Consider the following 13,807-nt stretch of genomic DNA (forward strand, 5'->3'; position numbering starts at 1 on the left):
GGCCCCCAGTGCGCTAGCACTGTACAAACAGAACTAAAAGACAGTCCCTGCCCCAGAATTTATAATCTATGTGTAAAACAAGAGGTGACAGATAGGGAAGCCCAAGCAAACACTCAGCCGCCAGTGGTCAGCAGACCAGGCACTGGTCTCCTCAGCACACCAGCGGCTGAACCACGGTCAAGTGTTTTGAAGACATCATGGCAGATGGGAGCTTGGTGGTGGGATCTGAACAATCTTTTTTGGAACCCTGCTACGCTCTGGCATGCGGGGAGACCTTGTGCCAAGGTGACTGTGCAGCAAGTCTGGGCATGTGTCCTGCTGCCAGACCAGGGCATGTGCCCTACTGCACCTGCCTGTGACCCACACCCTGCTGTATGTGTCTGTCCCTGCCCTGTGCCCCCCAGTACGTCCCTGCCCGCGGCAAGCTGTACGATCCACCCAAGGTCTGTGTTCCGCTTCACATGTGCAAAGGCAGCCAACTGCATGTGCCCATGGCCCACTTTACTGCCAGCCCCTGGCCTGTGCCCTACTGCGTGTGCCTGCCTGTGGCCTGAAATACTGGCCACCGTGGACTGGGCTGCACTGTACGTGCCTGCCTGTGGCCGGCTGTATGTGTCTGCGGCCAGTGCCCCTCTACACGACTGCCTGAGGCTCCCACTATGCGTCTGTGCCCAGTGTACTGCTTGCCCATGGTCAGTGCCCCATGCCCCTCCGCATGTGCCTGCCCACGGCCCACTGTACTGCCCAGCCGTGGTCACATCCCGGTCCACACGCCCGCCTGGGGCCGTGTCCCGTGGCACGTCCCTGCCCACGGGTGTTCTACGTGCCCACAGCGCCTGTCCCTCCCGCGGCCATTGCCCCAACCCACGCGAGCCTGCCACCCGCCCGTGGCCCCGCCCGTGGTCCCACGCGAGCCTGCCACCCGCCCGTGGCCACTGCCCCAACCCACGCGAGCCTGCCACCCGCCCGTGGCCGCCGCCCGCCCGTGGTCCCACGCTAGCCTGCCACCCGCCCGTGGCCACTGCCCCAACCCACGCGAGCCTGCCAACCGCCCGTGGCCCCGCCCGTGGCCGCCGCCCGCCCGTGGTCCCACGCGAGCCTGCCACCCGCCCGCGTCCCGCCCGGAACGCCGCGGCCGGGGCGTGTTTCCAGCCGGCCGGCGCGGAAGTGCGGCGGCCGCTCGGCTCGGCTCGGCTCGGCTCGGGCGATGGCTCTGCCGGGCGCTCCCGCCCCCGGGCCCCCCGGCGGCCCCGCGCCGCCCCCCACCGTGCTCATGTCCGTGCGCGTCTGGGCGGCGCGGCCGCTCGGCCTCCTGCCGCCGCCCGCCGGGGCCTCGGCCGCCGGGGACGCGCTGCTCCGCCTGCAGCTCAGCGTGCGGCCCGGGCCCGCCGGGGGGCGGCTCTTCCGCCTCGCCCTGCGCCACACGGACGCCCGCCGGAGCGTGGTACGGGGGGGCCGGCCGGGGGCTGGGGGGCAGGACCTGAGGTGGGGGCAGGGGGTAAGAACTTGGGGGGCTGGGGGGCAGGACCTGAGGTGGGGGCAGGGGGTAAGAACTTGGGGGGCTGGGGGGGTAGGACCTGAGGTGGGGGCAGGGGGTAAGAACTTGGGGGGCTGGGGGGTATGACCTGAGGTGGGGGCAGGGGGTAAGAACTTGGGGGGCTGGGGGGTATGACCTGAGGTGGGGGCAGGGGGTAAGAACTTGGGGGGCTGGGGGGTATGACCTGAGGTGGGGGCAGGGGGTAAGAACTTGGGGGGGCTGGGGGGGTAGGACCTGAGGTGGGGGCAGGGGGTAAGAACTTGGGGGGCTGGGGGGGTAGGACCTGAGGTGGGGGCAAGGGGTAAGAACTTGGGAGGCTGGGGGGGTAGGACCTGAGGTGGGGGCAGGGGGTAAGAACTTGGGGGGCTGGGAGGTATGACCTGAGGTGGGGGCAAGGGGTAAGAACTTGGGGGGCTGGGGCGTAGGACCTGAGGTGGAGGCAGGGGGTAAGAACTTGGGGGGCTGGGGGGGTAGGACCTGAGGTGGGGGCAGGGGGTAAGAACTTGGGGGGCTGGGGGGTAGGACCTGAGGTGGGGGCAAGGGGTAAGAACTTGGGGGGCTGGGGGGGTAGGACCTGAGGTGGGGGCAGGGGGTAAGAACTTGGGGGGCTGGGGGGGTAGGACCTGAGGTGGGGGCAGGGGGTAAGAACTTGGGGGGCTGGGAGGTATGACCTGAGGTGGGGGCAAGGGGTAAGAACTTGGGAGGCTGGGGGGGTAGGACCTGAGGTGGGGGCAGGGGGTAAGAACTTGGGGGGCTGGGAGGTATGACCTGAGGTGGGGGCAAGGGGTAAGAACTTGGGGGGCTGGGGCGTAGGACCTGAGGTGGAGGCAGGGGGTAAGAACTTGGGGGGCTGGGGGGGTAGGACCTGAGGTGGGGGCAGGGGGTAAGAACTTGGGGGGCTGGGGGGTAGGACCTGAGGTGGGGGCAAGGGGTAAGAACTTGGGGGGCTGGGGGGGTAGGACCTGAGGTGGGGGCAGGGGGTAAGAACTTGGGGGGCTGGGGGGGTAGGACCTGAGGTGGGGGCAGGGGGTAAGAACTTGGGGGGCTGGGGAGTAGGACCTGAGGTGGGGGCAGGGGGTAAGAACTTGGGGGGCTGGGGGGGTAGGACCTGAGGTGGGGGCAGGGGGTAAGAACTTGGGGGGCTGTGAGGTATGACCTGAGGTGGGGGCAGGGGGTAAGAACTTGGGGGACTGGGAGGTATGACCTGAGGTGGGGGCAAGGGGTAAGAAATTGGGAGGCTGGGAGGTATGACCTGAGGTGCGGGCAAGGGGTAAGAACTTGGGGGGCTGGGGGGTATGACCTGAGGTGGGGGCAAGGGGTAAGAACTTGGGGGGCTGGGGGGGTACGACCTGAGGTGGGGGAAAGGGGTAAGAACTTGGGGGGCTGGGGGTATGACCTGAGGTGGGGGCAAGGGGTGAGAACTTGGGGGCTGGGGTGTGGATGAGGTAAGAACTGGAGGGATATGACCTGAGGGGGTGGGCAAAGGGGCTGGGGTGGGGAGGGGGTAAGAACTTGGGGGGCAGGGTGGGGAAGGGGTAAGAACTGGAGGGATATGACCTGAAGGGGTGGGGGCACGGCGGGCTGGTGCTGGGCGGTGATAAGAACTGAGGGGATGGGGAGGAGTGGCATGGGGTCGGGGGGAAGCAGTGTGGGGGTCGGGTGAGATTGAGGTAGGAAGTGCAGGGCATGGGGGGGAACAGGTACTGGGAGAGCTGGGAAGGGGGGTAAGTACTGAGGGGGTTGGGGAGAGGTCAGGTACTGGAGGTTACGGGGGGTTGTGTTAGGAAGGGTCTGAAGAGGACAGTTACCCCCTCCTCTCCAGGGTCAGTCAGCACCAGCTCCCACACCCCAGCCCCTCCCTCTGTGCCTCAGGATTGGAGTTTCTACACCCCTGGTAGGGCCTTTCATTCGTCCCACCGCCCCGAAGGAAGGGGCCCATTTGCTCAGCCGCTTTTGAGGCAGGAGTTGCACAGGCCTGTGCTGCCCCAACCTGGTTACTGACCCTGCCTCCAGAAGAGGATTTCATGACTGAAATCTCCCACTCCATGGCTGCTTAGGGGGCTCATGTGGTACTAGCCCCCTGGAGCCGATGCCCCCAGCAGGGACCCACCATTAGACTGGCCCCAACTGACCCCCTTGCTGACAGTCTCAGCAGAATAGCCAAGGACTGAATAGACCCTGGAGCCTGAACTCTCTTCTCACCCTTAGAGGAGGGTTCCTCTGATGCAGGCGAGTCAGCTACTGGGGACCATGTGGAAGGCAGCTCTGCACTTTCCCAGCTCTGGGGATGATGGGAGGCCTCCAGAGGCCTGTGGTGGTCCCCCATCACTGGTCACAAGTGTCCATGTTCGCACAGTGTCTTTACAAACACTTGTCAGGTTTCCCTGTGAGTGGCATGGCCAGTAGCCATTCTCTGCTTAAAGGCTGGGCTAGAAGTACCTTCCCCGACCTGTGTGTGACTGTGGATCATGAATAACTCAGGATGAGACAGCACTGAGGGGTTCTGCAGAATAATTCAGGTGATAAAGTCCTTAGTCTCCGCTGTGAGTGTGTGACCAGCAGACTGTAGAGATTTGTGTATGTTTCTGACTGGGGATTGAATTCCTGGCTGTTGTATGAGATGATGTCTGGTGGGACAGGAATTCTGAAGGCTTGTCTGACTCCCAGTGTACGGCGAGGCTAGTGAGGAGAAGGAGCTGCGTTTGCATCAGAGAAGCAGAGTTCTGTTAGGTAAACAGGAACATCAGCTTTCCCTCTCTCGCCCCCCACATCCTTCTGTGCCCCAGCCTGACATTTATTCTGTGTCTGTTCTTATACAGTGTTCATCACTGCAGGGTCTGAGTGCCTGTATGAAACAACATGACCAGCGTCTGTTCTGGGGTGTTGTTCTCTCGTCCTCTCCCCAGGGGAGAAGTGTGTGCAGGGGAGCGCTTTGTTTGGGTAGTTTAAGTATACTCACTGCTCTGTGTCTGCCAGCAAAGGCAGGTTGGAGAAATGTGCCCAGCTCTTGAAGTGGAAGGTGGAGAGGTTTAGGATGGTCCGTAGGTGGTGGGGGAGTTCATTCCGCAGGCTCAGGCTGGCCCTGAGAAAGTTATGTCTCCTGCACAGGCGAGTTTTACCTTTATTGCAGAGAGTCCATTGCGCCAGAGGAGTGGAGCTGTTGACTATGGTCTTCATCCCGGAACATTAGGCTCTGTTAGCTATGCTGGGCCCAGGCCATGGAGCACATTGTAGATATGGACTGAGATCTTGGCCATTGTCTCCCATGGATGCCTCAGCCAAGAGGCCGGTGTCTAAAGCAGTCTCCTCTCCTGGTGTAACTCACCTTTCTAACCTCTGCTTTTAACTCTCTGATGGAGGCTTTCCTCATTCAGCTCTGAGTGCTGACAGCTGCACGCTGTCAGAAGGCTCTATCTTCGCTCTTCTCCTCCTCTGGAAGCACCTACTTGGACTTGAACTTTCCCAGCTTAAACTGTCGCATCATTTCTGTGGAGATGCCACCTGACTCCATCTGCCTTTGCACTGACTGACTCCTTCCCACTCATCTCTGTCAGCCCTGGATACCTCAGGCCGAAGAGCTTCCCGAGTTAAACCCCTTCTTCTCTCTTCTGCCCCTTACTCTCTGCTGAGATAGTGTTCCCAAAGTCTCTCATGACCTCTTCCTAGCTAAAGCTCGGAACCGCCATTTCCTCTCTTTGACCTGTTGGCTGCCTTCAGCGCAGTTGATCATGCACTTCTGGAAATCGTGTCCTCCCTTGACTTCCATGACTGTCTTCTCTTGGTTCTCCTCCTGCCTCTCTAATTGCTCCCTCTGGGAGTTCTTCGGGGGATCCTCCTCAGCCCCCTGCAGCTTTCTGTGGAAGTTCCACTGGGCCCTGTCCTTGGTTCCCATCTTGCCTCCCTCTGCACCTTATCTCTGGTCACCTCATCTGCAAACACAAATTCAGCTCCCAGCTGTATTCTGAGGACTGACATCTACCTCTCTGCCCCAAACCTGTTTCCCTCTGTCCAAACTGAAATCTTGGCCTGTCTCTGTGACCTCTTCTCTTGGATGTCTAGCTGGCAGCTCGAGCTCAACCTGGCTAAAACCAAGCTCTTAATCTCCACCCTTCCCCAAACCCACTCTGCTACCCCCTTCCTTGATGACTGTAGACAACACTACCATTCTGCCTGTAACGCAGGCGTGTAACCTGGGTGTCATCTTCAACTCAGACCTCTCTCTAGAGCCTTGCATCCAGACTATACAGGTCACGCACAACATTTCTGCTTCGTGTCTCTAAGATCCAGCCTTCCTCTCCATCCACACAGCTAAACTTTTCCCCAAGCTCTCACCATCTCATTTCTCTCACTGCAGCACCCTTCCTTCTGGCTGTCTCACACACCATCTTGCCCTCCTCCTGTCCACTCAGAATGCTGCTGCCAGGATCATTGTCCCAGCCAGTTGCTCTGACCACATCACCGCCCCCCTGCATACTTACGCTGGCTCCTCCTCTAGCTCATCAGACATACACTATTTGTTGACATTTTCAAGGCCCTTCGACTGTCCCCAGACTACTTCTCACCTCTCAGTCAGTACTGAAAGGCTGAGTCCTGCCTCCAATCAACTCAGGATTCCAGCCTCCATCACCCGCTTGTTGAATTTTCAAACAGGCCCCTTCCTGCTTTCTCCTGTGCTGCCCTTCACTCTGGGGAGAAGCTTCCCATAAACATCTGCAAACCCACCTCGTTTCCTCCTCCACATCCTTAACGTTCTCCTTTGCCTTGATGCCTACAAAATACTTGACAGGTGGGCCCTGATGTGCTGAGAGCACAGCTTATGCTGATCAATGTCCTCTTGTTTCCTCGTCCTCGACTGTCAGTCTGTCTGTATCCACCCATTGTCTCATCTTATATGTAGGTTATAACGCTCTGGGCCAGGGACTCTCTGTGTTCTGTTTGTGCAGTGCCTACTGCAGTGGGGCTTGGACCCTGACTAGGGCTCTAGGTGCTACCATAAGACGAATAACACTCCCTGTCTGTCTGTCACTGGGACACGCCGGGGCATCCACCCTAACCGTGGCTCCTGAGGACATCCCCTGCCTCACTGCTGCTGAAGCCCCAAGTCTGGGCGCACATAAATTCATAGACTCTAGGACTGGAAGGGACCTCGAGAGGTCATCGAGTCCAGTCCCCTGCCCTCATGGCAGGACCAAATACTGTCTAGACCATCCCTGATAGACATTTATCTAACCTACTCTTAAATATCTCCAGAGATGGAGATTCCACAACCTCCCTAGGCAATTTATTCCAGTGTTTAACTACCCTGACAGTTAGGAACTTTTTCCTAATGTCCAACCTAAATCTCTCTTGCTGCAGTTTAAGCCCATTGCTTCTTGTTCTATCATTAGAGGCTAAGGTGAACAAGTTTTCTCCCTCCTCCTGATGACACCCTTTTAGATACCTGAAAACTGCTATCATGTCCCCTCTCAGTCTTCTCTTTTCCAAACTAAACAAACCCAATTCTTTCAGCCTTCCTTCATAGGTCATATTCTCAAGACCTTTAATCATTCTTGTTACTCTTCTCTGGACCCTCTCCAATTTCTCCACATCTTTCTTGAAATGCGATGTCCAGAACTGGACACAATACTCCAGTTGAGGCCTAACCAGCGCAGAGTGACTTCTCGTGTCTTGTTTACAACACACCTGTTAATGCATCCCAGAATCACATTTGCTTTTTTTGCAACAGTATCACACTGTTGACTCATATTAAGCTTGTGGTCCACTATAACCCCTAGATCTCTTTCTGTCATACTCCTTCCTAGACAGTCTCTTCCCATTCTGTATGTGTGAAACTGATTGTTCCTTCCTAAGTGGAGCACTTTGCATTTGTCTTTGTTAAACTTCATCCTGTTTACCTCAGACCATTTCTCCAATTTGTCCAGATCATTTTGAATTTTGACCCTGTCCTCCAAAGCAGTTGCAATCCCTCCCAGTTTGGTATCATCTGCAAACTTAATAAGCGTACTTTCTATGCCAGCATCTAAGTCGTTGATGAAGATATTGAACAGAACCAGTCCCAAAACAGACCCCTGCAGAACCCCACTTGTTATACCTTTCCAGCAGGATTGGGAGCCATTAATAACTACTCTCTGAGTACGGTTATCCAGCCAGTTATACACCCACCTTATAGTAGCCCCATCTAAATTGTATTTGCCTAGTTTATCGATAAGGATATCACGCGAGACCGTATCAAATGCCTTACTAAAGTCTAGGTATACCACATCCACCGCTTCTCCCTTATCCACAAGGCTCGTTATCCTATCAAAGAATGCTATCAGATTAGTTTGACACGATTTGTTCTTTACAAATCCATGCTGGCTATTCCCTATCACCTTACCACCTTCCAAGTGTTTGCACATGATTTCTTTAATTTCTTGCTCCGTTATCTTCCCTGGCACAGAAGTTAAACTAACTGGTCTGTAGTTTCCTGGGTTGTTTTTATTTCCCTTTTTATAGATGGGCACTATATTTGCCCCCTTCCAGTCTTCTGGAATCTCTCCCGTCTCCCATGACTTTCCAAAGATAATAGCTAACGGCTCAGATACCTCCTCTATTAACTCCTTGAGTATTCTAGGATGCATTTCATCAGGCCCTGGTGACTTGCAGGCATCTAACTTTTCTAAGTGATTTTTAACTTGCTCTTTTTTTATTTTATCTTCTAAACCTACCCCCTTGCCATAAGCATTCACTATACTAGACATTCCTTCAGACTTCTCAGTGAAGACCGAAACAAAGAAGTCATTAAGCATCTCTGCCATTTCCAAGTCTCCCGTTACTGTTTCCCCCTCCTCACTGAGCAGTGGGCCTACCCTGTCCTTGGTCTTCCTCTTGCTTCTAATCTATTGATAAAAAGTCTTCTTGTTTCCCTTTATTCCCATAGCTAGTTTGAGCTCATATTGTGCCTTTGCCTTTCTAATCTTGCCCCTGCATTCCTGTGTTATTTGCCTATATTCATCCTTTGTAATCTGACCTAGTTTCCATTTTTTATATGACTCCTTTTTATTTTGTAGGTCATGCAAGATCTCATGGTTAAGACAAGGTGGTCTTTTGCCACATTTTCTATCTTTCCTACCCATCGGAATAACTTGCTTTTTGGCCCTTAATAGTGTGCCCCTCATGCTGGTGCATGCACATCCACACCGGCACTCCCACAGGACGTCAGCTGCAAAAGAGCCTAGTCAGTCCAGCAGCAAAGGGGGCGTTGGGATTCCCTTTTGTTCTTTCTAAATCCCCCACCCTCGACTCCAGGTGGTCAAGGATGCTGGAGCCTGGGAGCAGGACCACATCTCCTCCAGCCTCTGCCAGGGCATCCTGTCCACTCTCCCCTCACCTCCTCTCTCCACTTCCCGGGGTTCCTGTCTCCAAATACAATCAAATACCTTCCTCCTGTTCCCAGAGCTCTGTCTTCCTGCCCTGCTTGCCTGGAACGTCTTAGCCACCTGCCTCCCCTGCACTGCTGTGCTCCAGACTGGGGCTCCTGCCCCTTCCCCACTCGCCTCGTGCGCACTGCTGTTTGGTAGGAAATAATCCCTGCCCCATTGCCACTCCACAGTATTGCTGTGATGAGTGCCAGTGCAGGCAGAGCAGGTAAAAATGCTTGTGCCCTGTCTGCTCTAGTGCTCACTGGTGGATGTGCACAGGGCTAGTGCCAGGGAGGGGTTCCCAAAAAGGGGCAGACAGCCCCTGGGATTCTCCAGTTGCAGGGTGCTCTTTCCTTTATGCAAAAAGAACAGGAGCACTTGTGGCACCTTAGAGACTAACAAATTTATTTCATCATAAGCTTTCGTGGGCTACAGCCCACTTCTTCGGATGCATAGAATGGAACACATAGTGAGGAGATAAATATACGCATACAGAGAGCATGAAAAGATGGGAGTTGTCTAACCAACTCAGAGGCCAATTAAGTAAGAAAAAAACTTTTGAAGTGATAATCAAGGTAGCCCAGTACAGACAGTTTGATAAGCGTGAGAATACTTACAAGGGGAGATAGCCCAGTACAGACATTACAAACTTTGAATCTATCCTGATTATCACTTCAAAAGTTTTTTTCTTTCTTAATTGGCCTCTCAGAGTTGGTAAGACAACTCCCACCTTTTCATGCTCTCTGTATGTGTATATTTATCTCCTCACTATGTGTTCCATTCTATGCATTCGAAGAAGTGGGCTGTAGCCCACGAAAGCTCATGCTCAAATAAATGTGTTAGTTTCTAAGGTGCCACAAGTACTCCTGTTCTTTTCACAGATACAGACTAACGCGGCTGCTACTCTGAAACCTTTCCTTTATGCTCTCACATCTGCCTGATGCTCATCTGCCTCTGAGTCCCTCCTTCTCTCTCAGCTCTCCATTTCTCATTGGTGTGTGAGCAGGACCGGCGCTAGGGGTTTGAGTGCCCTAGGCGGCCAGCAATTTCGCCACCCCGTGCGCTGGTCCTGTGGCTCCGGTGGAGCTGCCGCAGTGGTGCCTGCGGAGGGTCCGGTGCTCAGTGGCTCCGGTGGAGCTGCCGCAGTCGTGCCTGCAGGAGGTCCACTGGAGCTGCGCGAGCAGCCGACCGTCCACAGGCACGACTGCGGCAGCTCCACCGAAGCCACGGACCAGCGGACCCTCCGCAGGCACCACTGCGGCAGCTCCACCGGAGCTGCCTGCTGCCCCCTCCGGCAAAATGCCGCCCACCAATTATTCTGGCGCCCTAGGCGATTGCCTAGGCTGCCTAAATGGTAGTGCGGGGTGCTCTCGACACAGGCTGCTGCGTGTGTGGAGGCTGCTACAGGAAATGTGATCTGGTAAAGGCCAGGGCCTCTCAGCTTTCATTGGAAATGTTCTCTAGGGCAAGCTGAGGTCATGTCACCTTCCCTGCTTGCTGCTCCTGTGCTGCGTGGGTAGCTCAGCTGTGTTGCCGCAGCCCCTTCCCTTCCCCGAGACAGGCGCCTGCTCTCTGCTGCATGTGCGACTCGTGCCTGTGCTGAATGTAGAGGGCTAAGGACATCCCCTAGCAGAGGATGTTGCAGAATTTCCAGCGGGGGTGAATGGAAAGGAGACAGGCTTCATTTTGTACTTCTGCTGGCTCAGTCTCCCCCTCTGATCGCTTACCTGGGGACTCTGGACAAGTTCGCTTCTGTCTGGGGTTGGATTTCACCAAAGAGCCATTTTAGGTGACTCCCCTTCCCTACCCTGTCTCTTGCACAGCTGACCTCCAGGGCAGGTGGGTTTGTGTCAGCAAAACCCTGACTGGGGGGGTATTTTCCCTTGGGCTGTAAGGCTGCTACTGGACGGTTATTTACAGGAAGAGCAGGGCAGTGCACTAAAAACCCTCCTTTGTAGCATCTGAGGCTTAACACTGCCCCCCTTTCTAAGCCCAAGTGCGCCAGGCTGAGTCAGAGTAGCCAAGCACCCACCCCACTATGACCCTTGGGTCATCTGCCTTTTAAAGAAACAGGTTTTCCTGCCTTGTGCAACACAGGCTGATGACACTGCAGTGAACCTGGCCCCACTACTGCTAGCAGATGACAAATGACTTTCTCCTCAGCTGATGGGATTGGCAGTGAGTGTAAAGACATGTGAGGGCACTTTATGAAAGCCCCACTTCTGCTTCAAGCACAGCCAGGCTGTGGGACCAGCGGGTAACGCTCAGACCTGGCACGGTGTAGAGGGGTAGCTCGCCCTGACTCGGCTGGGCATGGAACAGCAGGGTCTTCTCCTCTGCAGTCCCCTGCTCACAGGGGCTGCAGCCCTGTGTTGTCCCATTGGTTCTCATGGCTGGCCCTCCGCAAGAGGCTTGACCCCTGGGAAATTCTTTTCATTTGTTATACGTTTTTGGAAATGTCGTCTTGTTTAGTTTTATGCATTCCCCTACCCTGGGGGTCAGGTCCTCCCCTGGGGTGTGGGGAGGCCCTGGTGGTGATGGTGGAGGGGGGTGAGGGAGTTGCACATGAGCCTTCCCTGCACTCTTCCCACAACAGCAGCTCCTGTCCTATGGGTCTGGCTCCCTGCTCTGGGCATTGCAACCTGGTGCATAGCACTTGAGTTTGGCCTGGCTGCTCCTCAGTCATGATGTCAGGGGGTGGAGGGTGGCCAGGAGCGAGTTGTGCTGCACCCCCACATGCTAGGTTGCAATTTCAGGAGCAGGGAGCTGGGCCCAGCCCTGCAGGACAAGAGCCCCTGCTGCAGGATGGGTTTTTCCATTTTTTTCCATGTTGTTTCACATTTGCAAAAAACCAGGGCTCTACCAATAGCCCCACCCGGGCTGGGGCAAACCGAGTCCAGCCCAACAGGACACCCACACATCAGGTCTTCAGCCTGCATTCAGGCTTTCCTGCCTTTCAGCCTCTCTCCAGGGCTTTCCGTGCCGCTGTCCTCACAGGGCTGGGAGGGGAACTCAGGTCCATCTTCCACTCTGGGCTCCAGTATGGGGGCTCGCTAAGCAGCTACAGGCTATCTGCTCAGACCCCCTGCTTCCTCCCTCTCCCTGTCGCTAGGCCTTTCGCACAGCAGCTCCTCGGGCTCACTCCTCTGCAGATCCCAAAAGAAAGGAGATTAGTTACAAGGAGCAATACAAATGTAAAGGCCCTGCACCAGGCTACCTGAGCCGCAGAGGCTCTGGCATTCTCAGTGTGGCCCCTGACCCCAGGCCTCCAGACACACTCTAGGTTTCCGCTGGCCCTAGCTGGGCCTTCCCTCATGAGCTGCCATAAGAGGTCCATTACTTCCCCTTTTAAACCAACCCCTCCAGGCTTGACACTTCTCTGTGTCTGTCTGCACAGCAGGGGCGGCTCCAGGCCCCAGCACGCCAAGTGTGTGCTTGGGGTGGCATGCCGCGGGGGGCGCCTGGGGGAGGTCCACCAAAGCCGCGGGACCAGCGGACCCTCCGCAGGCACGCCAGCGGGAGGTCCACCGGAGCCGCGGGACCAGCGACCCTGCCAGCCCACTTGCTCACGGGCTGGGCTGCGGGGCTGTTTCACTGCTCTGTGCGCTCTGGCCTTGGGCTGCAACCCGAGCTCTGGGACCCTCCCATCCCACAGGGTCCTAGAGCCCAGAGGTGTGCACAGCAATGAAAGAGCCCCACAGCCTGAGCTGGCCATCAGGTGTAGGTTTCTCTTTGCTGTGTAGACAGATCCTGCCAGGGGTAACAGGGTGGAGCTGATGGAGTCCCCAGGCTCTCATTACCCCCTTCCAGGGGAGGAATGGGTTGCTTAGTGGTTTGAGCATTGGCCTGCTAAACCCAGGGCTGTGAGTTCAATCCTTGAGGGGGCCACTTAGGGATCTGGTCCTGCTAGTGAAGGCAGGGGACTGGATTCGATGACCTTTCAGGGTCCCTTCCAGTTCTGTGAGGTAGATATTGTTGTTAGATGTTACCCGTGTGGTGCTCTGCTCTCTCCTTGTTGGTATCACTCGGCTGCGTGCGTGTGTTCCCTCTGTGTGCTGCCCCAGCTCTGCAGATAGCTGACACAGTAGACCCAAAGAGAACCCCCAATGACCACAGAGTCTAGTAAGGTACGAAGGCACGTCGGCCAGGTTTATTGCCGTTTTGGATACAATAATAGTTCCCTGTAGGTTTCTTAGCCTAACTCAGGGCATACTACGAATATGTACCCACGGTCAATGGACTCGGCTCAGTTAGTGGCGGGACTTTCCACTGCCCCCTCGGCCGGACAAAGACATCGCCCCAAGGATGCATTCTTATACACAGGTACAAACAAGTTACACATCACTCCTGACGTATTGAGGTACAACCCTTCTACGTAGCAAGGTACAACCCCTCTACGTAGTAAGGTGCCGCCTCTCACCTTGTACATGTTGGTTCGATCAAAACAACTCTAGCCATCATATTACCCTTTTGACCCTGTCATTGGGATGGGTCAGTCTGTTCCTTGTTATCTGTGTGGAATGTGCAAGTATGTGAATGTTCTGATCTCTAGTGTTCAGTACCTTTTAGGTACGTATCTTCTTGCAGCATCAGCCCTTTCCTTGCCAGCTTCTGTGAGCAGGGCCTGCTTCTGGCTCACAGCTTCACTTTGCTTTATGTTAGCAAAGTCTTGGCCATTATTTTAGTTCAGGCCTCATACTGGGCCTTTATCAGGGCCTTCACTTACTACAGATATATCTCCGTATATTAATAGTGTCTCACTGTTTCCCTGTAGTCTGCTGTTCAGATCCATCTGTTGTCTAGCCTTAGACTTAGGCTGTAAACTCTCTGGGGCAGAGCGTGTCTGCACAGTGCCCAGCACGGTGGAGTT

General features: G+C 55.5%; 1 protein-coding gene across 2 annotated transcripts in view; it reads left to right on the top strand.

Annotated features, from left to right (window-relative positions):
• The first annotated feature begins 1,187 nt into the window (after nt 1–1,187).
• SHARPIN (SHANK associated RH domain interactor) overlaps nt 1,188–13,807 on the top strand; it is a 46,875-nt gene continuing 34,255 nt past the window's right edge. For both annotated transcript variants that reach the window (XM_050939347.1, XM_050939348.1), the window contains exon 1: nt 1,188–1,444. In XM_050939347.1, coding sequence (XP_050795304.1) covers nt 1,208–1,444 — 237 coding nt within the window. In that variant the 5' untranslated portion in view covers nt 1,188–1,207. The remainder of the gene's footprint in view (nt 1,445–13,807) is intronic.

Source organism: Gopherus flavomarginatus, chromosome 2, assembly GCF_025201925.1.
Source record: "Gopherus flavomarginatus isolate rGopFla2 chromosome 2, rGopFla2.mat.asm, whole genome shotgun sequence".
Taxonomy (NCBI): Eukaryota; Metazoa; Chordata; order Testudines; family Testudinidae; genus Gopherus; species Gopherus flavomarginatus.